The sequence below is a fragment of the Phyllosticta citriasiana genome, assembly GCF_038021145.1.
Source record: "Phyllosticta citriasiana strain CBS 120426 chromosome Unknown IWZ02scaffold_14, whole genome shotgun sequence".
Taxonomy (NCBI): domain Eukaryota; kingdom Fungi; phylum Ascomycota; class Dothideomycetes; order Botryosphaeriales; family Phyllostictaceae; genus Phyllosticta; species Phyllosticta citriasiana.
Window position 1 is genome coordinate 497,249 of NW_027117291.1, and position 24,087 is coordinate 521,335.

The 24,087-nt window shown below is 49.3% G+C and overlaps 6 protein-coding genes across 6 annotated transcripts; 1 reads left to right on the forward strand and 5 right to left on the reverse strand.

Annotated features, from left to right (window-relative positions):
* Positions 1–53: 53 nt before the first annotated feature.
* IWZ02DRAFT_79126 (TLC domain-containing protein) lies at positions 54–2,076 on the reverse strand. Its single transcript, XM_066771223.1, has 4 exons — positions 1,748–2,076; positions 1,377–1,690; positions 1,010–1,297; positions 54–957 (listed from the first exon to the last, which is right to left on the reverse strand). The coding sequence occupies exons 1-4, from the start codon at positions 1,992–1,994 to the stop codon at positions 247–249; spliced, it is 1,560 nt and encodes a 519-aa protein (XP_066619300.1). The 5' UTR covers positions 1,995–2,076; the 3' UTR covers positions 54–246.
* Positions 2,077–2,512: 436 nt separating this feature from the next.
* Positions 2,513–4,956, reverse strand: IWZ02DRAFT_461008 (mitochondrial distribution and morphology protein 34). Its single transcript, XM_066768190.1, has one exon. The coding sequence runs from the start codon at positions 4,604–4,606 to the stop codon at positions 2,900–2,902; it is 1,707 nt and encodes a 568-aa protein (XP_066619301.1). The 5' UTR covers positions 4,607–4,956; the 3' UTR covers positions 2,513–2,899.
* An 8,984-nt stretch (positions 4,957–13,940) lies between these two features.
* On the reverse strand, positions 13,941–16,040 carry IWZ02DRAFT_79159 (autophagy protein Apg17-domain-containing protein). The gene is made up of 3 exons (XM_066771224.1): positions 15,538–16,040; positions 14,482–15,487; positions 13,941–14,426 (listed from the first exon to the last, which is right to left on the reverse strand). The coding sequence occupies exons 1-3, from the start codon at positions 15,829–15,831 to the stop codon at positions 14,056–14,058; spliced, it is 1,671 nt and encodes a 556-aa protein (XP_066619302.1). The 5' UTR covers positions 15,832–16,040; the 3' UTR covers positions 13,941–14,055.
* Positions 16,041–16,790: 750 nt separating this feature from the next.
* IWZ02DRAFT_79212 (sulfur metabolite repression control protein-like protein SconB) lies at positions 16,791–19,568 on the forward strand. The gene is made up of 2 exons (XM_066771226.1): positions 16,791–17,609; positions 17,656–19,568. Exons 1-2 carry the CDS (start codon positions 17,163–17,165, stop codon positions 19,483–19,485), a joined length of 2,277 nt encoding a protein of 758 aa, XP_066619303.1. The 5' UTR covers positions 16,791–17,162; the 3' UTR covers positions 19,486–19,568.
* A 1,012-nt stretch (positions 19,569–20,580) lies between these two features.
* On the reverse strand, positions 20,581–22,318 carry IWZ02DRAFT_79179 (uncharacterized protein). The gene is made up of 2 exons (XM_066771225.1): positions 21,032–22,318; positions 20,581–20,963 (listed from the first exon to the last, which is right to left on the reverse strand). The coding sequence occupies exons 1-2, from the start codon at positions 22,004–22,006 to the stop codon at positions 20,688–20,690; spliced, it is 1,251 nt and encodes a 416-aa protein (XP_066619304.1). The 5' UTR covers positions 22,007–22,318; the 3' UTR covers positions 20,581–20,687.
* A 312-nt stretch (positions 22,319–22,630) lies between these two features.
* Positions 22,631–24,085, reverse strand: IWZ02DRAFT_384086 (Pre-mRNA splicing Prp18-interacting factor-domain-containing protein; the record flags this gene model as incomplete). The annotated part of the gene is made up of 1 exon (XM_066765312.1): positions 22,631–24,085. One exon carries the CDS (start codon positions 24,083–24,085, stop codon positions 22,631–22,633), a length of 1,455 nt encoding a protein of 484 aa, XP_066619305.1.
* Between the last annotated feature and the right edge of the window lie 2 nt (positions 24,086–24,087).

The following is a 24,087-nucleotide window of genomic DNA, read 5'->3' on the forward strand; positions in this document are numbered from 1 at the left end:
TGGAGAAGCAGGAAAAAGGGGAGCATGTAGAAAGTTATGTACGCCGTATCTGCGTCCTTGACAAGACGCAACAAGGAAAACAGACGTGCTGTGTCGTATCGAGAGCACCAAAAAGCTCTACGGACAAAGATGCGACGGTGGCAGATGGCTTGCCAAGCGGTCCAAGACGAGGGAGGAAACGCCAGCTTTCGAGTGTCGTCTGGAGTGGTAAGCTTTGGCAACTCGGCCCGTTCCACTACTCTAGTCTCATTCCGAAACAGGCTTATCGCAGCCAATGCGGCCAAGCAACTCTTTTCTGTCACTGTGACCAGGGATGCTGATGCCGCTAGCTCGCGAAGCACTTCTCTTGTAGAGCCTTTCACTCCTCCGTCTCGTCGGTGTGTTGAAGGCCAGCCCTTCGACCCCAACTTCTTGCTCAAGGGGCTTTTGGTCGAGCGATGTGATCTTGAGGACCTCCTTCCCTGGCTTTTCCTGACGCCTCAGGTTGTCCTCGGGGTCGGTGCCATTCAGCCGGTTGTCCTCTTCTTCCTCGTCCTCGCCCTCGTCGTCTGACCTCGTGTCGTCTGCTCCTTGGCCCGCAAGAACCCTGTAGGCGACCTTGATGATCATGTAAAACCAGAGAAGGGTGATAACTTGCAGTCCACCAAGGAGTCCTAGGAATGACATGCGAATTCGGTCGTTGAAGCACACGACGCCGCTAGGGTCGCGGAAGGGCTGCAGAATCTCCTTCATGATTTCCCCACCACCATTCGCCGGGGTTGTTGGTGAATCGGGGAGGAGAAATCCCGACACGGAGTCGTAACAGCCATACGGCATGACAACTGGAACGATTGTCCAAATCGAGTACATCACCATAATGTACAAGACGTGACGTGCAACGGTCCATGAGACGATGAAGATGCCAAAGCCCACGTCACAGGCCGTCTGGTATCCGAGGTACTTGAGAATCTTGGCTCCCTGAATTGACTCATTAGCCCAACACCAAGCGTCTATTTCGACTTTGACATACCGAGAGGAAAATGTCGACAACGTCCATGAGACACAGAATGACGTTGCCGACTTTGGTCTGGTAGTAGCTATAGCTCGCAAAGATGAGCGCGCAAGTGATGATGTGGTGCGTAAACATTTGCCAGTGGTCTTTCCGTCTAGCCTCCATGTTGATCACGAAAATTTGCTGTAACCAAAAGGCGAACTGGACGAGGTAGTAGCGTTTCATGAGGCCGCTGATGGCATTGGTGGGAAAGTTGGTCCAAATCTCGGTCAAATTGAGCCAGTAGGGCGAGTGGTAGTATATGTACTGCAAACCTTCGTTAGTCACTGGGATTCTCGACGATTTCATTCGCAGGAATTTTGTTCGAGCCATTGGGAAACCTTACCATGCCCACGGCCCAGGAGAAGCTGTAGTATATCGCCAGCCAGCCCTGCTCGGCAAAGCGGACGCAGGCCTTCTTGCTGCGGATTCCTCCAAGACGCGCCAGCGGCTTGAGCACATAGTCCATGGTGCCCGCTCTAAGCGCCGTGAAGGCCACCACCCAGAAAAAGACGAAGGGAAAATCGTCATACCCTTGGGTATATCTGTTGGTATTCTCGTCGTAGTAGGACAGGTCGAAGAATTTCCAGGTGCTCTGGCGGGCGCGAGGGAAGCAAAGGTGGGTGAGGGCGAGGAGCAGCAAGAGGTTCATGGAAAGACCTGCGATGCATGCAGGTTAGTAACAATGGCAGTTTGGGGGGCATTGACGATGCGTACCAATCTGATGCGCCTCAATCCACTTGCAAAATGTGCCAGCTAAGCCATCGTCCCTTGTGTTGACCCGGCGCGCCTTGCGCGCCTTGACAACGTGGTCGTTGGCGTCGACAGCGACCCTGGCGATCAAATCATTCTTGTTGACCAACTTGGGAGCCGAAGGCACGCTGGCGACGGGCGCGGGCCTGGAGTCTTGGTCGAGCATGAGGAATTTGGCCTCGGTGGCGGGCGAGGCGAGTTGGTGTTCCATTGTGTTGGAGTTGAGCAGAGATGCACACGGCGCGAGCCAAGTGTAGACCGGGCGCTGGGAGGGGGCCACGTCGACTTCAAGGGGTCATTGAGATCAGCTTGAAGCTCGAGGAGGGTTGTGGCACGGCCAATTGTTGGGTTCGAAATGTGGTGGGCTTCGCGGTTTCAGTTGAAGGCGGTGTATCTGGCCTGTAGTAGTAGAGGGTAGCTAGCTGTAGCTGTACTGTACGTGCACCGGGCCGCGGCCGAGGGAGCGTCAAAGAGCAGCGGCAGAAGATGAAGAGAGCGAGCAGGGCTACGCCTGTTAAAGACAGATGGTGGTTGAGGGTGGTGTTGTTGCGGGGAAGCTGTGCGGGTATGAGACGCTCGAGCGCTGGAGGAGCGAGAACCTAAGCACACGAAACTGGGCAAACCTGATACATCGCATGCAATGTACTGCTGCAAGGGTTGGGCCCGCAGCACAGCGAATGAGGATTGCGAGAAAGCCATCGTGCCGACTCGGTTTAGTTATAGAATCGGGGGCCTCACGTTTGTACCCAACCTGTCTCGGTACATACACGTTATTGTCACTGTGTACCGTCCCTCATCATTGCTTGTCTCTGGAAAGACTACAATCAATGGACAAATATCTATCTATCCTACATCGTCCTATCCAACGCGCAACCCTCGCGTTTTCTCCAGAGGGTATCAATGTGAAGAGAAATCGTAAAACGAACGCCTGTCTCGTGACTTTCAATCAATCTCAAACAATGCCAGGCCCTCTAAACCAACCTGACCGCCTCCCAATATTTTAATCCTCTTCAATCCGAACGAATGCAAATCATAACTCGTGACCAGAGAAAATAGACTGTGTGTGTGTGTGTGTGTGTGTGTAAATGTGAGTGGCGGTTGAAAGATAGTCGAGCGTTACGCAGCAGTGTACGCAGGGGGCGCATCCAATTCGTCTTCCATGCGCCTTTCCCAAAATGACCCAGCGTCACTGCTGCCATTCTCACGAGCCTCGCGCTCCTTTTCGTCGCGCACCTTGCGCGCAATCTCAGTGGCCATCTTCATCATCCAAGCTTGTTCAAGAATGCTTCCCGATGCAGGAATGTCACCGTGAGGCAGCGCTGATCCCTGTAGACGGCCACTGGACGACGAAGGCGACGTGTACGAGTGTGCAAATGGCTTCTTGACATCGCGGATGTGAGGGCGTACCGGGACAGTCGAGGTGGTTGCGTGCTGTAGTGGTGGACGAGTGGCAGACTGCTCGTTCTCTGCTTGAACCTCTTGAAGCTTGGAGCTTGTAGAGATTGAAACCTTTTCGATGCTGTTGCGCCTTGTTTGCTTGCCAGATTCCCGAGGCGGAGATTGAGGCGGCGTAACCAGGTCCTCTTCGCGCTCCTCGTGGATGAGGGACGAGCTGACGGAAGCCTCGAGCGAAGACTCGAGCGCCTCGGAGGCCGTCGTACTCGCGTCATCCGCAACCGTCTTGTCCTTGCGAAGATTTACAATTCTCCTCTTCCTCTTCCTTTGTGCATGTGCTCGTGATCTCCCAGCCCCCAACCCGAGACTGTTGTACGTCGAGTTGGAGCTAGAATACGTGGGTCTCGACGAAATACTGCCGTCATCGGTGCCTTCTGAAACGCTGCCAGCGCTTGGTGTCGTGCTTCCAGCAAAATGAACGCGTGACAGAGATGACTGTGTGAGGGGCGAAATGTGCGGCGTTGACGGTTCTGCGCGTTCGGCCGAGCCAGCCCAAGCGCGGAAGACGGTGTCGCGGATGGACGGAGTGAAGAGCGAGAGCGTTCGGTTGGAATCGTTCAATGCGGCGAGTCGCAAAAGGTTCTTTTGAGAAAAGGATGCGTGAATCTCGGCCTCCGGGTCGAGGGACAAGTTTGAGATTTGGCTGTCGTCCAACGGATTACCGTACGCATCGATGGGATATTGTGGTGGGCTCGCAAAAGGATCGATCGGCGCCGGAGTGCTTGTTCCACTGTTGCTCTTGGTGTTGAGAACCTTTTCATCCATTTCCCGGTATTCTGGAGACCAAAGCCGCAACGACAGTCTATGCAGGATAGCTGGAAGGTCCTCCATGAACAGTACCCGTAGCTGCTTCTCAATTTCCTTTTGCAAATAATCTCTTACAAATGGTATAGAGTCGAATGTGGACGAGACCTTAAGGGATTCGAGAGGATCGTTGCGGAAGACCAGTGTGAGGCCCTTGTGACGCGAAAAGACTAATATGACAAAGCCCGACAACCGAATGTCGGACAGGGTGATTTGGAGCGGAATTGTCAGCCCATCGGCGGCGGCGAGAGGCTGAGGTGATGCAAACGAGGGCTTTGTCGACAGGTAGGTGTTGAGGGGATTGGCCTGCACGCGAGTCTTCAAGGTCAAAAAGGCATCGCCCGAGTACGTCATCTTGAAGATGCCGCGAAAGCGGTCTTCGGCCAAGTCTCCAATCTCCAAAATCTCGAGCTCTGGCGGGACGGCGCCGAGGTTGAGCTCGGTGACGATGATGTCGTCAACGATGATCGGCGGCTTCGGCGACTTGTTCAGCGCCGCTGTCAGCATCTCGCGGGCTCGCGACGTGTCCGCGATCAGCGGCGACCAGTTGAAGTTGAATGCCATGGTGTTCTCGCGGCGGTCGACGTTGGGCTTTGAAGCGCAGGGTCTGCAGACGAGACGAGCAGAGAGGTTGGGTGGTGGTTATCTAGTGTGTCGCGTGCCGCATGCCGTGTAGCTAGCTAGCCAAGGCCGAGAGGATCTGGATGCGAGTGGCTGGTGAAGGCGAGAGGTCGAGTGTGGTTGGCGTTGGGATGAGGGCAGTATTGTTGTCTGTGGTGTGACGACAGGACTGGGAGGATGGGACAATGTTTATGGCTATGGTGACGAGACGAGGTTGCTGGTGCGGACGAAGGAAGGATTTCCAGTTTCTTTCGCAAACGGCCGGCTTCACGTGACAGCCCCGGGTAAATGACTTGCTCGAGTCCCACACCGTCCACATTACGCCCCCGTCTCCAGACCATCTGCCAGCACAGCGCCAGTGTGAAGTCACCCTGCAGCCGGCTTGAGTCCCATCCTCGGTCGCTTGAGACGGACCCATCGACTTCTGATCGTTCCTTTGACAAGGCTACCTCAACCTCGACCACCTCTTCCATTGTCTCAGTCGCATGTCAAATGAAGGCTGGGGATCAACATGACCGCACAGACTCTTGTTCGACTCGACGACAACCAGTCGGACCTCCTCGAATCCTCCAATTCGAAGACAGACCCTACGCGTGGTTATCGACTGACGACGAAGCCTCCCGCGGTCATGTGCACCCAACTTCCGCCTCTCATAGCCTTTGCCAATTCTCAGTCTCGCCACGACCACGGGACACGGCTACCGAACCATGAGGTTCAAGGTGGAGATGGACGGATTCTAACAAGTCCCGACGCTCTGCGATTGTCCGGGAGGAAGCGGGCTCGCTAGCGCTTACCGGAACTATTGGCAACCTACAATTCCTAGACTACCCGGCGACGCCTCTCTCACCATGATTGTGCTAAAATCGCCATGTAATGCAGGGCCGTCCCTCTTAGCAACTTATTACGAAGCCTCGTCTGCTTTGTGGTGGACGGAGTTAGTGAGCAGCGTTTCCGACTGCACACTTCGATGGTAGGCTTTGATGTTATGCTTTGATGGTATGCTCTGTGAGCCGCCTCAGAACTTTCCAATGTTCTTTTGAGATTTCTCGCTCGCTCTCTCTCTCTCTCTCTCTCTCTCTCTCTCTCTCTCTCCCGAGCAATGATCTTCCCATTTCATGTCTGCCAATCATTTTCTTTCCGACAAGCTCTAACGGTCCCTCCTCGCCCGCCGGCCGAACCAACCAAACCGCCACGGCGGCTTAAGCCAGGAACCAAGAGCCATCATCCATCGTCAGGGCGCACAACGGCGAAACCGGGGCCCAACACAACCAAAAACACACACCCGTCAATCAGTCCTTGACCCATCGCCGTCGCCGTGTCGTCGCTGGTAGGTAGCACAGCAGGCCCGTTACTCGGACACCGGCGCGGGTTCCAATCGCGCCAAGACGACTCCACTACACGTGCTTAATACGATATCTTTAATATCTCCTAAGGCGCAGTAGTAGCGATATCGGTAGAGAACTGATAAGACACGTTTATAATCACCTAATTCTAGTTATATAAAGTAGTTATATGAGTAGATAGTTATAGAGAATAAGATAATATCTTCCCCTTATCATATAACTAATTATGTATATAGACGTACCTACTTATCTATAATTATTATAAGCCTAGAATTGCTAATATATACCTAGTTAACTAATTAGAGCTATATAACTTAAGTAGGCCCCCCCTAGCTATATATTAAAGCTTAGTACTATACCTAATTAGGATAATCCTATAGGAAATATAGAGTTTTTAATATTAGGGCACCCTACCCTATAAAGACTTATACCTTTCTAGATTAGGTAGTTTTAAGAACTTTCTAGGTATTATACCTTAGTAAAATTACTATAGCTACTAATACTACTATTATTCTTAATATAGCTAAAGACTAGAATAGATAGCTTAACTAGACTATCTCCCTTCTTAATTAATATAATCTACTTAAATATACTAGCCTTATCACCCTCTTCTCTAAAGTAGAGCCTTAAGAGCCGCTCCTTAAAGGACTAGTCCTTACTAATAAAAAGGACCTTAAAACCTATAAATAATAAGCCCTACTCCTCCTACTATATAAGGACTTTACTACTAAGAAGTACCTTACCCTTAATAAGATTATAGATACCTACTCCCTAACTACTAAATACTTAGCTTACGGAAAACCTATAATTAAGGAAAGGATAAGCGCTCTAAAGGATAGGTTTACGCTAATAAGTAACTATAGGGAAAAGATACTCTTAAAGGAGTTAAGATAGCTTTAGAAGGGATTAAGAATATAAGACCCTATAAATTAGGTAAGTAAATAGGAGTATCTCTAATAATATATAGAGGATTTAAAGCTTCCTAAAGTAGGTAGGATAGTAGAGTACTTTATATAAGCTATCTATAAGTCTAATAAGCAGGCTATATCTACTCTCTAGATAAAGAAGCTCCTTTTAGCTTACCTTAATCTTTCTACTACTATTAACACCTTTTTAGTATATAGATAAGACTTTAGTATAAGTAGCTATAGTAGTAATACCGTGGTTCTTTAAGACGTTTTAAGCTATATAGATAAGGACTAGATAATAATAAAAGGTTCTACTATATTATCTAAAGGCCATCCCTATAGAGACTTAACTAGGAAGATAGATAATAAGTAGTACCCTATATATACGGCCTATAACATCATTAACCCGGCTAAGTATAAGCTACTTAATAACCGCTTAAAGGAGGAGAAGGCTTAACTATTATACTACGTAGACTAACTTAAGGCTAAGCCTTACTAGAGAGCTATTCCTAAGTAGTTTAATAATACTAAGATCCTTAAACTACTAGATAATAATAAATCTATAAAACTATATAAAGGGAATATATACATCGCTATCTCTAGCTAAAACCCATAAAACTACTTAGTATAAACGGTACTAGATAAGGGATAGATCTTAGATATAGGCTTAGATCTTTATATTATTAACTACTACTCCTATATAAGCTTTAAACTAATAAGACTTCCGTTAAACGATAATATTAATGTTAGAAATAGGATGATTAGAGTAGTTACGTATAGGAGAGTTAAACTCTATATAAGGGATACTAAGGGCTACCTATATAACCTAAACCTCTATAATATAGTATATATCCTAGGCTTTTACGTTAATATTATATCTAAAGGACGGCTTAAAAAGGCCGGCTTTATTTAGTATTTATAGGATAACGTAATACTCTATAATAGAGACCTATTACTTTAACTCTCTTAGCTATAAGGACGTATCCTATACTTCCTAATTAATACTCTAGCCTAGTAAACACCTTAGATACTTAACTAGCTAGCTAATAAATAAGGGAATCCTCTCCTAGTAGACTAGGTCCTTAAAGTATAGAAGTAATAAGCTTACGCCTCTATTATCTAAGATCTTTAAACTATAACCCTCTAAGACTAGTAATAATAGTAAGCTTATAAAACCATACTATTTACCCTAGCTATTACCTACTATAGTATAAACCTAATAAGATCTCTCCTATCTCCGGCCTAGTACACCCTCCTTAGCTATATTAGCTATAAGTAAATTAAATACCTAGAGTATAACGTAGAGGGAGTAGCTATTATATTATTACCTAAGAATATACCGCGCATAAATAAGTATAATATATACGTAAGATCTAAAAGTTCTATAATAAATAACTAGTATACTATAGCCTATCTTCCTACCCTATAGGGAGAGATAGTAGTAGATGTTATATACTTTACGCCCGCGTATAACGGAGACCTATACCTATTCTATGCGTACGACTTAGAGACTAGAGTATACTTTATAAGCTTATATCCCGTAAATAACACTAAATACTAGCTAAAGATGTAGAATAAGCTAGTAGTATTTATCTATGCTCTTAGATGAGACATCTATATCTTAAGGATAGATAATAAGCTAAAGGCTAGCCTAGAGTTCCGTTTAATAGTTCTTAATAATAAGACTAAGATTAAGCCGTTAGCGCTATATACTTTAGTATAAGATCTAGCTAAGAGAGCTAGGGGGTAATTATTTAGGTAGTATATTCCCTACGTTTACACGCTAATCTACTAGAGAACCTTTAGCTAGAAGTTTACGCTATAGTAGTATATCTAGTTAATCGCTCCCTAACGTAGTAACTTAAGTAGAAAACCCTATTTAAGCTTACTACTAGCTATAAGCTAAATCTTACTCATATTAGGCTATTTAGCTATAAGATGTATATCTATAGGATAGAGAAGGACTAACTAGGTAAGACTTATAAGCTAGAGTTACGCGCTAACATTAGATACTTAGTTAGCTAGGATTTAATAATAATTACGCGAATCTAGATCCTATTATTAAATAAGGTAGTAAGGACTAGGAACGTCCTCTTTAATAAATGCTAATAATATTACCTAGACTAGCTAGAGGACTAATAGGCTATTAACGCACTAAATATACTTAATCCTCACCTACTAGACTAATTCTATAAGCTGCTTTTAGCCTTAGGACTCTTTAATATATAAGAGAAAGTTCTTAACTAGTAGGAGCCCTATTACGACCCTTAAAAGCTCCTATTAAATAAGCCGTTTTAGGAAGATTAGGGCCCTATTAACTAGGATAACTTCTAATATAACTTAATCTTTCTAGTTTAAGATGTTCTAGCCGTACTATAAGGCGTTTTAGACTTATTAAATCCCCTATTAACTCTTACGGTTCCCGTAATATAGAGGCTAAATCTTACTAATAACGTAGGAGAACCGCGCGTTACTAATAAGATCCCTTTATATACGCCTAATATAGACGCGCTAACGCGCTAAGATTAGCCTCTTATACTAAATATAGATAGCATGTTCCCGCCTATTATTAGCGTTAAACGCGTAGCTAAGAATGAATCTAAGTACCTAGTAAAGCGACTTAATGATAAAGAGGTACTAATAATCTATCTAGTTAACCTCTTAAACTAAAGCTTCTACCCCTTACTTACCTTAGCTATTACCCTCGCCTTAGCTACGTAAATTATAACGTAAGCCGCGCTCTATCATAATAATCTTCCTCTAGAACCTTATAGATATAAGTAGATACTATAATACCTACATAAAGACCTCTTTATAGATGCTATTAATAAGGAGTTTTAGAAGGTAATAGATACTAGGACGTTTAAGTAGGTTAAGAAGCTACTAGACGTAGTAATAATACCCCTTACTTAGGTATTTAAATATAAGCTAAACGCGGACCTCTTTCTAGAGTGTTATAAGGCTCGCCTTTATATAAGAGGAGACTTATAAAGCATAAAGTATAAGATATACGCGTCTACCCTTACTATATGAATCTTTTATGCCTTAATAGCTATTATTATAGCATTTAACATAGAGTGTAACTAATAGGACATTATTAACGCCTTCTTAAATACTAGACTCCTATACGCGCTATATGCCTAGCCTCTAGAAGGGATTAAATATCTAGGCTATATAGTATTAAAGATTTACTAAGCGCTATATAGCCTTAAAGAGGCTCCTCTTCTCTAGTAAACCTACTTTATAGGTATCCTAAGGAAGCTTAGCTTTAAATAAGTGCTAGGAATTAAGTATCTCTTCTCTAATAGCCTTATATATATATTCTTCTATATAGATAACTTCTATATAGTTTACTTTTATAAAGATGTAGTATATATAGTAGCTATTAAATCTAAACTTAAGAGGGAGATTAAGATTATAGGTAGAGCTCCTATCTACTAGTTCTTAGATATGAAGATTACTAGGAATAGGGCTAAGTAGGTCCTTTAGGTAGACTAAGAAGCATATATTAAGAAGATAGCTACCTAGTATATGATTAAACTTAATACTAAGCCTCCGTAATTACTACTCCTAGTAAGATTAGACCTCTTTATACCTAAGGACTACATTACTATACTTAAAGAGATTAAGGCATTTTAAGGCCGTATTAGCTTAATTAACTTCGTAGCTATTACTATATACTTAGATGTCGCCTTTACCGCATCTTAGCTAGCTAGATACCTTATAAACCCTATAAAGGCTTATTTAAAGGCTACTAATTACGTCCTATAGTACTTACTTAATACTAAGGAACTTAGCCTACGGTATAGATAAGGACGGCTAAATAGAGTAGCGCTTAGCGCCCTATATAGGGAGTTCTTTAGAGCTTTAGACGCTTTATTTAGTGATAATATAGCTACTTATAAGTCATCTAAAGGATGGATCTTTATACTATTTAGCGGCCTAGTAGACTAGAAGGCTACGCGCTAAACTACCGTCATAAAATCTACTACTAAAGCTAAGTTATTATCTCTCTCTTACGCCGGGACTAAGATAGTTTAGTAGAAGTAATTCTTTAAGAATCTCCGCTTATAATTAGACTTATTACTAATTCTTTAGTACGATAACTAATAAACGCTTAGGATTATTACTAAAGATCTTCCTAAACTAAAAATATCTCTTTAATACGTAGATATCTATTAATATTAGCTATGCTAAGTATACTAGGACGGCTCTATTTAGTTTTAATAGTATCTAACTAAAGAGATGCCTACTAATAGCCTTACTAAATAACTTAATAGAGTAGTCTATAAAGCCTTTATCTAATAGGCTAGACTTACTCTAGCTAGAATAGAGTTTTAGGAGTAGTAGTCTACTACTTATAATACGTTAGCTTTATCCCGTTATATAGGAAAAATACTAAACCTAATAAGGCTAACGCGTAACCCTATAACTAATAATTTAATAACCCTCTTATTAAATATACTATCTCCTACTTATTAAGACTACCTATACTCATCTCTCCCTTTAAACTAATAATATCCTCTTACTAGAGTGATAGCCTCTTTAATAACCTTAATAACCTTATCTTTAGACCTCTTAAGCGCTAAATACTTAAACGTAGAGTAGCTATCTAGGCCGCCTTTACTTCTATTACTAGAAAACACTATATCTAGCTACGCGGAGCCTACTAGGACCCTATATAATTAAAGTAGATATATAATATCCTCTCCTTAGTCCTCCCTACCTTTATTAAACTTAACTATAAGACTAGCTATACCTTTAACTTAGCCTTCATCCTCTATAAGTCTATTTACTATAATAAGAACCTAAACTATATATAAGTACTTAGGAGTAGTATCTACTAAGCTAGCTTATTTAATAATCTTATTATCTTATACCTATACACCTTATTAGTTTTTAACCCTATCTAGGAGGGACTATACTATAATAACTATCTAGATAAGATTAACTATAGTAATCTCTTAAATCCTAATAATAAGATGCTTCTCCTTAAGGGAGCCTATATAAGCTATATTCTTACCTATTAGCCCTATACCTAGGCTAGATACTAGGTAGTAGTTAGCTACTTTAAGGGTATTAAATAAGAGAATAAGGGTATAGATAAGGTTAGCTTTATAGACCTTATAAAAGATAATTAAGGGGCCTAGGGGACCCTCCTTTAGTATTAATAAGGCGTTTCCTAGTTTAGCTAGACTATAACTTTATTTTCTAGTATTCTTATATCTCTTAGGCTTTAGAATCATTCTATTCTAGGGGGGTAAATCGCGCTAAGACGACTCTACTATACATGCTTAATATAATATCTTTAATATCTCCTAAGGCGTAGTAGTAGTAATATTAGTAGAGAACTAATAAGATATATTTATAATTACCTAATTCTAGTTATATAAAGTAGTTATATAAGTAGATAGTTATAGAGAATAAGATAATATCTTCCCCTCATCACATGACTGATTACGTACACGGACGTACCCACTTATCCGTGATTGTTCCACGGGCCAACGCGGCCGGCCGGCCAGCCGACGGACCAGTCCCGTCCCGGCCAACGCCCTGTCCTGCCCTGCCCTGGTTTGTGCAGCCGGCCGGCTGCAACCCAGATAATTCAAGGATGCCTGTCCGCGCCACGAAATTGCAGTTCGGCGTCGATGACGGACTTCATATCCGACTGCTGTCCCAATGCGAGCGGCGCATTGGACGGCGCGCTTCGCTGACCTCAGTTGTGCACCTCAGAGACGTTCGAGTCAGTTCGACGCGCCGATACGCGCTCGTGGATGCGCGCATTCATGCTGGTATTGTGGCTGGAAGAAAGAGTAACTAGAGAGAGAAGAGGCAGCGACAGGACAGCAGGAGCAGACTACATTCATTCCACATCGTCGCTCTCCCACTTACTTACTCACTCACTCACTCGCTCGCCGATTCAGATGCACCAGATCAGATCAAATCCAACCCGCCGTTCCTCTCCCTCCCTCCTCCTGAAAAAGCCACTCCGCAGCCCAGCCACTGTTTGATCACCACCAACCCACCAACAGGAAATTACCCACCCACCCACCCACCCACTCCCACCAGCCAGCGACGGCGCTGAAGACGCTGATCAGACGAACGCGGGAGGGACGCGTTTGATGTGCAGGTCCTCCGATCTTGGTTTCGTTCGCAGCAAAAAAGACACGGAGCCGCTGTGAAGGGCAGCCGGAGCGGAGCGGAGCGGAGTTGGACAGCGCCGGGTCGCAAGCAAGCGGTTGGTGAGAGGGCAGTGCCAAATCGCTGCATTTTGAGCAAAGAAGAGTAGAACAGCGCAGAGCAGATAGAGCACCACACGACCGACCAACCGATCAAGCTACCACAGCGCAGAAGAGACTGAAGTTGGATCTGAAACTGGACGTCACCTTTACCACCTACTTAGTTTGCAATAATGTGCATCTATCTCCTTGCCGCCCCGTCGATATTTCAGACATACAACATGCACGCACGTATACCAGACAGCGTGCCATACTCAATCAAGGCACACCACATTAAATAGAATATACGCCAGCACCACCCACCGCATCCACTCCTACTGCCCTGCACACAAAAACAACAACAACGCGCAATCAATAAGATTTTCATTTATCAACAATGACATCCATCCACTCTCCTTCGCTAACGTACCGTACCCGCCCATGGACCCAAAAACGCCTTGACCAACCAGTCAAAAACAAGATCAATCAATCCGTCTATTATCGCTGAACCGCGAATATTTGAAAACGCGCAAGTAAGTGAGCAGGAGTGGTGATGAGGGGAAGAAAAGAGATGAGAGGAAGGGAGAAAAGGAAAGGAAGGGAAAGGAAGTTCTGATGCCCTGCATGCATGCGTACATACATACGTGCCTAGATGGGGGAGAGGATGGGAGAAGGGGAGAAGATGGTAGAGCATCCACCACGCTCACCAGTTTATGTAGGATGGCTTAATGAGGTGGAAGGAAGCTACCTACACACGGTAGCTGGTAAGGTAAGCACGGTTATGGAAAGATGTGGGCATGCGTGCGTGCATGCGGGCAGACACGAGGCAGATAGGTTGTAGGTAGGTACCAGGTAGGTACCTAGCTTCTGTCGTTGCTTGGTCTGATGCCAAATGGGTGGTACACAAGACCTCAGCGTTCCTGTCATTCTTCACGTCTTTGCTGCTGGGCTTGATTACCACCACCACTGCCACCATCACGCCACGCGCGCCTCTGCTCCATGCGCTGATTTGGCGCCTCGACGACATGGGTGGGCGGATTCGGCATCCGCTGTGTCTCGCGCGTCGTCGTCTTATTAGCATCATCTCTAGCAGGCTGGGCGCCGCCGTTATCGTCGTGTCCTTCGATTGGCCGCGCGCCCTCAGCCTTGCCCTCATCTGCGCCGTCTTCGTCCCGAGGACGCGTCGTAGCCACAATCTCGTAGCGCGTGGGCGGCAGACCGACGGCGGGGCAAATGTCCGAGGGCAGATGCGAGCCCTGCGTGATGTGGAACGTGTTGCGCGCGTCGAGCTCGTCTGCTGTTGTCAGTTGAAGTGCACAAGGGGAAAGATGGCTCGGTTTGCAACGAACCGTGGTAAATTTTGTCCAGCTTCTTGGCCGCCTCGCGCGCGATGGCTTCCATCTTGCGCTCGACCTGGCGGCGTCGCTCCATCTCGGCGACGAGCCCGTCATACGCGTCCAAGAAGCCGTCGTAGAACTCGCGTAGGCCTTCGAGCGCGAGCACGCCCTCTTCTATGCGCGACTTTTCCTCGCCCCATTTGGCCTGGAAGACGCGGCATGCGTCCAGGTAGGTTGGGATTTCTTTCGAGATGTCTTTGAGGAGTCTGTACACGGACAGCAGGGCCGTGTGAAAGGATTGTAGCGAGTCAATGTGTCCCGACATGCCCGACGCCAGCGCTTCCATGTCAGACACTCGATCCCGTATCTCGGCCACGACGTCGTCGACTTCGGTTGCGTCGTTGGCTAGGACAGCAAGCATGTCGGCGCGTTCGGCCTCGGTCAGGGGGGCTGCCGGGGGCGCGTCGGACCGCAGACTGGCTACGTCGAGAGAGAGCTGATGCAGATTGACTTGAAGATTTGGGTCCATGTCTGGCGGGAGGTCGGCGCCAGTGGGTATGGGTGATTCGGTCGAAGTTGCACGCGTCGCGGCCTCATTGCCGCCTTCGGTGTGCTTGAGCGCCGTCACGCAGAGGTCGTAGTGGCTGACGAGGGATTGGAGGAGCGATGCAGTCTCGGTTGCGTGGGATTCGAGAGAATGAAAGGATTCGGGGAGCGGAGAGGGGGCGTTGATGACGGAGACTTCTGGGCAGGCGGTCATCCCATCTTGCAGACGTCCGATGGAAGCGTCAAATGCGTCGATAGTATCGCCCAGTGCCGAATCGGCTTCATTTGTCCGGTCGATGCATTGGCGCAGCGAGGCCTCGAGCTGGTCGACATTGGACGAGTCTATAAAGTCAAAGAGATACTTTTGAGGAGTTCCGGGGGTTTGAAGGTCGGGATCAATCAGGGTATCACGGAGAGTCTGTAGCGTGGTATGCAAGCTATGCGAAGATTCATCAAGGCTGCTCAGGAGAGTCTGTTCAAGCCATCAGCTTTGTGGTGCTGGGTCTGGAGAGCTCGAAATACCTTGAATTCGGAGCTCCCCTCCAAGCCCACGAGCTCGATTCCGTAGCGCAGAGCCTTGAGCGTCTTGAGCTGCTCGTCTATGGCTTTGCGCAAGAAGGAGCTCTTGCTGCTGAGGACAGCATCATCCTCGAGCAGTTGACGGGCCTGGGTGACGAACTCATTTGCGCGCCACACGTGGTGAATGGAGGAGAGGGCGCGCTTCGCGTTGACGAAATGAGTGACGAGCTGCTCGAGAGACGGCGGGCTCGGGTCTAGGCTACCTGCAGAGGCGGCCGGCGACTGGGGCGAGGCCATGAGAGCAGCAAAAGCTGAAGCGTGGCATCAAGGAGGGTGGACGTGTGGAGATGGGTTGTGAGATGGCCAAGGCATGGCGGGGTGTCGAGCAACGGGTGGTGTTGTGAGGTTGGCGGTAAGCGGGCGGACTTGTCAACGGCGAACCCTGGCGCTGGCACACGACCATGCATGGCAGGACAAGCAACAAATTGGTCGATAGTTGCCTGGATATTCACAGCTCAAGAAAAAGAGAGGTTTACAGATCATGGGGCTTTGGTTTCGTGTCATTCTGCCGTGTTGGGTTTGCAGGAGTAGGTCTATTCTGTAGCCATGTAGATCCTTGCCATCCACTGCAAGGTGCCGCCATTACTCCTAATACCTCTGCTAAGCTCTCCTCTGCCAAAGTAAGCTGGCGGTCAGCTGTCCGGTAGCCGTGGCGACTACAAGTGGACTGGGTTTCTCCACTTGAATCGTGTATTACTAAAACGCTGAACGAGAGCCATCAAGGTATTTGCCGAGTTCCAGACCTGATACTGGGCCGCTTTGTCATGGAATGAAGAAGCTACAAGGGCGGAATCTGGGCGATGGAGACGCAACGAGGTCGAGATAGTGTAGCTCGAGATACCTTGAGGTCCACCTATGGAAACGAAAAAGTCATCATCCTTGTCTGGTGACGAAGTGGATCGTGGCTCGTGCAGCTTCCCCAGGAAAGACATCTGGAGAGTCTTGAATCTCGATTGCTGCTCTGCTGCTCGTCCGGGCCACAGGGAGCGGCGCGAAGGCAAGGCAAACTCTGATTCTGGAAACGAAACGAGAGCCGTGTTCGTGTCGGATTCGGGATGCGTAAAAGTCTTGGATTGTTGGCACGGCATTAATGCGAAAGGTCAATCTGGATGGCGACGATACACGTGACGGCGACTTTGGGCTTGCGCAACGACAGAAGCGAGCACGCAATCCCGACAGTCGTCGCAAAGCCAAAGAGACGATTGCGCCACCACGACCTCTCACGGCCTCATCACCATCTCCTCCTCCTCCTCCTCCTCCTCCTCCTCCTCCTCCTCACGCAACCCTCTCCGCTCCCTCTCGAACTGGTCTTCCTCCTTCGCCCACTGCTGCCGAAACCGTCCGCACCCTAGTCTCTTTCTCATTGCACCACCGTTGCGAAGCACCCCGGCGCACTGCCTCCCCAAGCTTCCTCCAACAACACCCTGACCTCCCCATCTCGCACGCCATCGTCTCTGCCAATCTCGACACCCAAACAGCACATGGCCTGAACCACGGTCCACTCGACTATTCCTACAAGACTCCTCCTCCCTTGCCCTCGCTCCCCCGCTGAATCCATCCTCCACAACATGGCGAACAACTCGCAGCCGCCCTCGCTGTTCCACGACCCTCACCACCACCACCGCCGCCGCCTGTCGCTGCGCCATCCTCCCCAGGCCATGCCCGACGTCAGCCTCGTCGACGCTGCTTTGGACTCGCCTTCTTCCCATGACCATGACCACTCGCGTCCGCGAAGCCGACATCCTCAGCCCAGCCCCAAGGCTGACAAGCACCCCGACATGAAAGACGGCGCCATTTCAATATCTTCGACGAGCAAGCAGGCTGTCCAGACCGTCCAGCCTTTTCTGGCTCAGCACGTCCCCAACCAGTATAACCCTCTTGGACCCCAGCCGCAACCACCATTTTCCATGGACCGCTCCATCGCAAAGTCCAACACGAAGTACTGTTACAGACATAGACCTGATATAAAGTGCAGACGACAGGCAAATGAGCCGTCCATGGAACAGCTCCAGAAGGTAAGCATGCCAAATTCACGCCATCTACTCTAGCTAACAGGACCAGGAACTCGCCAGCTTATCGCAGTCCGACCAGCAAGGCATTGCTCACGTGTGGTCTCTTTTTTCTGCCGCTCCAGCCAAACACCGACAGCTCATGCTCCAGGGCATCCTCGCCCAGTGCTGTTTTCCGCAGCTCTCGTTCGTGGCCGCATCGGTCCGCGACTTGATCAAAATCGACTTTGTCTCCGCTCTCCCTCCCGAACTCGCCTTCAAGATTCTCTGCTACCTCGACACCACATCTCTCTGCAAAGCCTCTCAAGTCAGCCAACGCTGGAGACAACTCGCAGACGACGACGTCGTGTGGCACAAAATGTGCGAGCAACACATTGATCGCAAGTGCACCAAGTGTGGCTGGGGACTCCCACTCCTTGAGGCCAAGAGATTGCGAACCGAAAAGAGGCAGATGCAGCTGCGCGCTACTGGTCGGGGCCTGAACGAGTGGTCCCCATCCATCAGCCCACTTCCCGCCGACAACGAAGCGAACAGCGTCAGCCGAGCGCCCAATGCCTCGAGCAGCTTGAAGCGCCGAGGCTCGGAAGAGGATGCTGAATCCTCAAAGCGCCAGTGCCAGTCTGCACCAAGTGCGAATTCGCGAGATTCCTACTTTTCACAGCGCACAAAGCGTCCGTGGAAGGATGTTTACAAGGACCGCTTCAAGGTGGGGACGAACTGGAAGTATGGCCGCTGCTCGACAAAGGTCCTCCGCGGTCACACAAACGGCATCATGTGCCTGCAGTTCGACGACAGCATCATCGCGACAGGTTCATACGACGCTACCATCAAAATCTGGGATATTGAATCGGGCAAAGAAATGCGCACCTTGACAGGACACACGGCCGGCGTTCGCTGCCTGCAATTTGAGGACAACCGTCTTTTTAGCGCCGGCTTGGATCGCACCGTCAAGTTATGGAACTGGAAAACTGGAGAACTTCTACGCACCTTGTCGGGGCACAGTGGCGGCATTGTCACGCTGCACTCGGCGAACAACATCCTTGCCACGGGCTCCATGGACCACACCATTCGCGTGTGGAACTTTCCGGACAAGGCCACTTTCAACCTCAAAGGTCACACCGACTGGGTCAACTCGGTCAGGATTGACCCTGCATCGCGCACCATCTTTTCCGCTTCGGACGACTGCACTGCGCGTCTCTGGGATCTCGACACCAAGCGCTGCCTCAAGGTTTTCAAGGGTCATGTCGGCCAAGTGCAACAGGTCGTTTTGATGCCGCCAGAATTTGAGCTCGACGAAGAAGAGACAGATCCTCACTCGGATGTTGAGCAAGAACCAGAGCCTGAGACTCCAGACGACTTTTTCAGCGTCGCTACTCCTCCGCACAGCAACACCAGTGATGAGGCACGGCCATTTTTCGCAGACCAGCCGCAACGGCCTCAACCTCCACGCTACATAATTACCGGCGCCCTGGATGGCACCATCCGGCTCTGGAGCGTTGCTACCGGCCGTTGCCTGCGCAAGTTCTTTGGTCACGTCGAGGGCGTGTGGGCCGTTGCTGCCGATACTCTTCGCCTCGTCTCTGGCGCCGAGGACCGCATGGTCAAGGTGTGGGATCCGCGGACGGGTCAGCACGAGCGTACCTTTACCGGCCACCAAGGCCCCGTCACTTGCGTCGGCCTCAGCGACTCTCGCCTCGTCTCCGCAGGCGAGGACTGCGAGGTCCGCGTCATGAGTTTCGACTGCGGCGCAGACCATTCTCCCAAAGCGCTCCAGGATGCCACCAGCGGCAGTCACGTCACAGAGGAATCTTGCGTCGACGCTGTTTATGACGACCACGCTGCCACGCCGACTGCTGCCGCTGCTGCTCCTCCTGACGCGTGAATGTGATCTTTTCTGTATCTCTACCTTTCTTTCTCTTTTCTGCTGTTTTTCCATCTTCACACTCCTTTTTTTCTTTCTTTCTTTTTTTTTTTTTTTCAGCACGGTGTTGATTGGACAGTCGTTTTCTCACGGATCAGCGGGCGGGCTGACTGGGCATGGCATGGCATGGAATGGAATGGACTTGTGGATATGGGTTCTAGGTATGGGTACCTATGGATTAGTATGGCATTGCGAGACATGGGCATTTCTCTATTTTGGGCGTCTTTTTCTTTCCTACTTCCTCCAAAAAAGGTACCGCCATACTTTTTTCCAACAAAATACCCCTACTGTTTCTTTTTTCTCTTTTACTTGCAGTCGTTTTCGTAAATGGCGTTGGGAAGGCAAGGTAGCTGGCTGGCAATTTACAGCGGTGTAATGGTGTAGTAATATATGAATCGGCTTCTCGCTCCTACTACTCTACGTGCTGGGTTGGGTTCTGGGAGTCAGACGTATTTAGCAGCTGGGTACCTATCTAGCTAGCTGGCCACAAGGTGGTTGGTTGTGTTGAATAAATTTTTTTTTTCTTTTTCTCATTTGTTTCCGATTCGATCTTGATGATTTTGTGGTGCGGCAATGTTTGTTCACTTGTTCCTCCTGGGTGTGTTTGGCGTGGTGGCTCTACCGCCTTCAAGGAAGTAGGCAAGCAAGCAAGCCAACAGAATGTACATGGGTAGGAGGTAGGTAGGACGAGCAGCGCGCAGCTTTGGGATAGCCAGCCAGCCAGCCAGCCAGCCAGCCAGTCAGTCAGTCAGACCTATGCGACGCGATGCCTGCCTGCCTGCCTACCTATAGCAGCGACGTTTTCGGTGCTTCGATACGTGTTCAATGACTTTGTGAATTGGAGGTAGAAGTAGAAGAGGAATAGAAGAGAAGGAGAAGAGGAAATGGAGAAGTGAAAACAAAGCAAACGTGTCTGCCTGCCTATCCCTATCCCAGTCCCATTTCCCATTCTTATGTGATAGAAGTACGTGGCTGTCAGCTATATGTAGCTTCTGCGTCTCTATTGTTTGTAACTTGGCCACATGTACACCACCGCGTCATCTGTAAATTACACCATCGCCACGCTACTCAATACCCACAATGCCTAGATAACTGCCTGCCTGCCTTGCCTCTTCCACTCTACATACGTACGTACAATACACCATCCACCCCCACGACCCGTCCTAAACCGCCTCAGCATTAGCAGCGCCCTCATAATGCTGCCTTAGCGCCTGCGGCACGTCGTCGTCCCCCCCTTCCCCTGCCGGCGGCTCCGGCGCCGTAACGCCGCCCGTCCAGTCGCCGTCGGACTCTTTGTTCCACTCGACCTGGCCCGTCGAAAGCGTGCGCAGGATGTTGGCTGAGAAGTGGGACAGTTTGGGGCAGGCCTGTTCGAGGGCGCGCATGTCGGCGGCTGAGGGGAAGGTCGAGTGGAGCGTTTTGCGGCGGGGGTTCATTACCTGTGAGCGTGGTGGTGTTGGCTTGAGGGTGGGGGGAGTTGAGAAGAAAGGTAGAGGGAAAGACGTACCGCCATGCTAAACTCGAGCGTCGGGTTGCCGATAATCTCGATGCGCTCGAGCTCCGGACACACCTTGAACGCCTCCATCAACCTGAGCTTACACGCCTCGGTCGGCTCGACCTCGACCGTCGCGCTGATCATGAGCAAGTCTTTATGCCGACGCAGAACCGTCTCCAGATCATCCAGCGTGAACGTGTACAGCGTGGTGTTGAGGGCGCGCAGGGTGTCGGGGGCGTCGTCGCCCGTCAGCGCGTCGACCAGCACGCGCGCCGAGCTCTTGTGGAACGCCGCCACACCCTCGACCTTGGCCTTGAACTCGTCGCCCGTCTCGTCCGACACGTTGGTCGGGTCCTCCGGGTCGTCGGTCGTGTCGGGCGCCGCGATGTTGAAGCTGCACATGACGAGCTGCCGGTTGATGAAGGTGGGGAGCTCCGTTGCCGGAATGCGCCGCAGGAAGTCTTCGTCTTCGTGCCGGAAGGTGTAGTTGAATTGGAGGAACATGAGTTGTTGGTCTCGGGGCCGTGCTGATAGTTTGTTGCCAGCGGCTTCGAAGAACCCGGGCCGTGCGAAGACGTCGAGCAAATGGATCGCTTTGAGCTCCTTCAACTTGTCGAAAAAGACGAGCGCGTCTTCTTGTGCCTCTGCTGTGATGCCGCATAGCAGCTGGCTGTAGGCGTCGAAGCTTTTGATGTGCGGAAGAGCGTCGGCAAGGGCGCTGAGAAAGCCTGCTGGATACCCCAAGCTGAAGAGCTCGAGCGTGAGGCTCTCAATTCCTGGTGGCAGAGCGGGAATTGGCTGAAAAGACTCGAGTTCCTTTGTGTATTCGTCCAGTTTGATGTCCGAGGTCAGAGTCAGCGCCCTGAGTCCCTGGGCTTCTGACGGGAAAACGGGTATCGCAAAAGTTTGAAGGGGAATCTGCGCGCCTTGAGCTCGCGCAGGGTCAACCGAGCCTTCGGAGGCGGCATTGTGTTCGACTTCGGCCATGGCTGATTCCTGGTCCCGATTGTCTGCTGCTGGGTCAGCAAGAAGCAGGAGCGCACACTTCCGGCATAACGACAATATGGGGAAAGATGAGAATTAAAGACGACTGTACTGCCTCGTCGTTCATCCTGGCCCCACGAATAAACTGAGCGGGGTATGACGGATGATGATGCGGGGAGCCTCGTTCTGGAGCATCCGCCAGGCCTGACGTGTGTGCGGCGGGGACCCTGTCGAGGCTGTGCGGGGAAATGAAGAATCCAGGATTCCATCTGACTCGCAGCTCCTTGTCCACGTGCTGTATGTATATCTGTGCCTGAACTGGTAACGTAGAGCCGTTGCAACCTGACGGCTTCTTCTCTGTGATTATCTAATGCTGATCAGCATGAAGGAGCTTTGTCCCGCTGTAGAAGTGAGAGCCGCTTTCACGGTCGGTGGCTGTCGTCAACTGCGCCATACTGATTGGCAAATATGCTCCGAACATTCCAGCAATGTGTCTTCGAATTTGGTATCTTTCTGCACATTGGCTTAAGCTCTGTTCCAGGGCTGCCCATAGTCGGCGCGAATTGTAAGCATCCGATGCAGCCGCATTTCCAAGTCGTAAACGCTTGATGCACGAGGCGAGGCAGCTCACAGCAGCTCGTCTTTGCCCAGAAGCTTCGCCATGGGATCTTCTGCTTGAACCTTTTTCCGCCGATACTCTTCCATTTCTTCTTCTGTGATGCCATCCCTTATTTCCTCAAATGGCCTCTTCTTGTTTCTGTCATCAGGACCCTTGCGCTTTTCATCGCCATCCACTGCGTTGGGCACATGTTTTTCGAGGGCCCTCTCTTCTTTCCATGCTTCTTCCCTTGGTACTTCCTCATCTTCGTCGTCAACCCCTGTCCGCATTCTTTCCGCTTCCTCGAATGCCCTTCTGCCTTCTTCGCCAGTGCAGTAACTGTTCTTGACAGTTGAATGACAACATGCGTAGCCCCATTGAAAGTTTGACCACCAGCTGCCCCAAACCGATGTGTGGTTATTGATGTGAATGTCCTCGGGGTATTTGGATTTTGCCGTGGTGACGGGTGCTCCTTTGATGCGACCTTTGGAGTCATACTCCACATATCGTTCATTCTCCATGACAGCAGCAGCTTTGATGGGGTTGCTTTGAAGATGCTCCTGGCCACCATACTTTTCCAGCAGCTCCTTTCTCTTGGCTTCGCGCTTTTGCTCTGCCTCCTCAGCCTCCTTCTTGCGAAAGTATTCGCCAGACGTCGGATTGGCTTGGAGATGGACCTTATTCTTGTCGCCACGCTGTTGAGACTCCCAGGCTAGCTTCTGCGCCTTTTCAAACTCCGCTGCGTCGCCAGATGCCCGCATGAAGCCTTCCTCGGCCACCAACTGTGCCGTCTTGTCTGCGCTAATACCCCCGTCCATCATGGTCCTGGTCTTGGGATTGTATTCGGCCGAATTCAGGTCGAGACTGACGAGGTACTTGGCAGTATCTTCTCTGATTCGAAGATTCCTTGTGCTTGTCGGCTGTTTCCTCCCCATGTCTGCCTCGGCCTCATACTTTGCGTCCTCGTCGCCCTCTTCGTCCTCGTCCTCGTCTGGCTTCGCATCATTTCCGCCCTTTAGTTTCTTCTTCATATCTTCCACCTCCTTGTATTCTTCTACAACTTTCATGTACTCCTGTGGATCGTATCCGTTCCAACGATCCCGCTTGGCATCCCATCCTAATGATACGTCTTGGACGACTTCATCTGCCTCGATATTTTTGCCCGTCCAGCGCGCGCCTGCCTTGCGGGGTCGGCTAAGACATTCCTTGGTCTTGTGGCTCATTGCACCGCAATTCTCACAGGCACCTTTGCGAAACTTTGTCGCGGCCGGGCCCGCCTTCCTTCCACGATCATACCATTTCGAATCTGTGGCGAGCGAGGACTTGTGGAGACGTTGATGTTCAAGATAATCGTTGGCGGAGGTGGAGGAGTCTTCGGCATCATCGGTGATGTAGAACGGCTTCTTCGCAATGAAGCTGGGGATGTATTCGTTGCGCTCATTCTTTGCCGGCTCGGCGGGCTTTCGAGGTTGTGCGGGCGGCATGA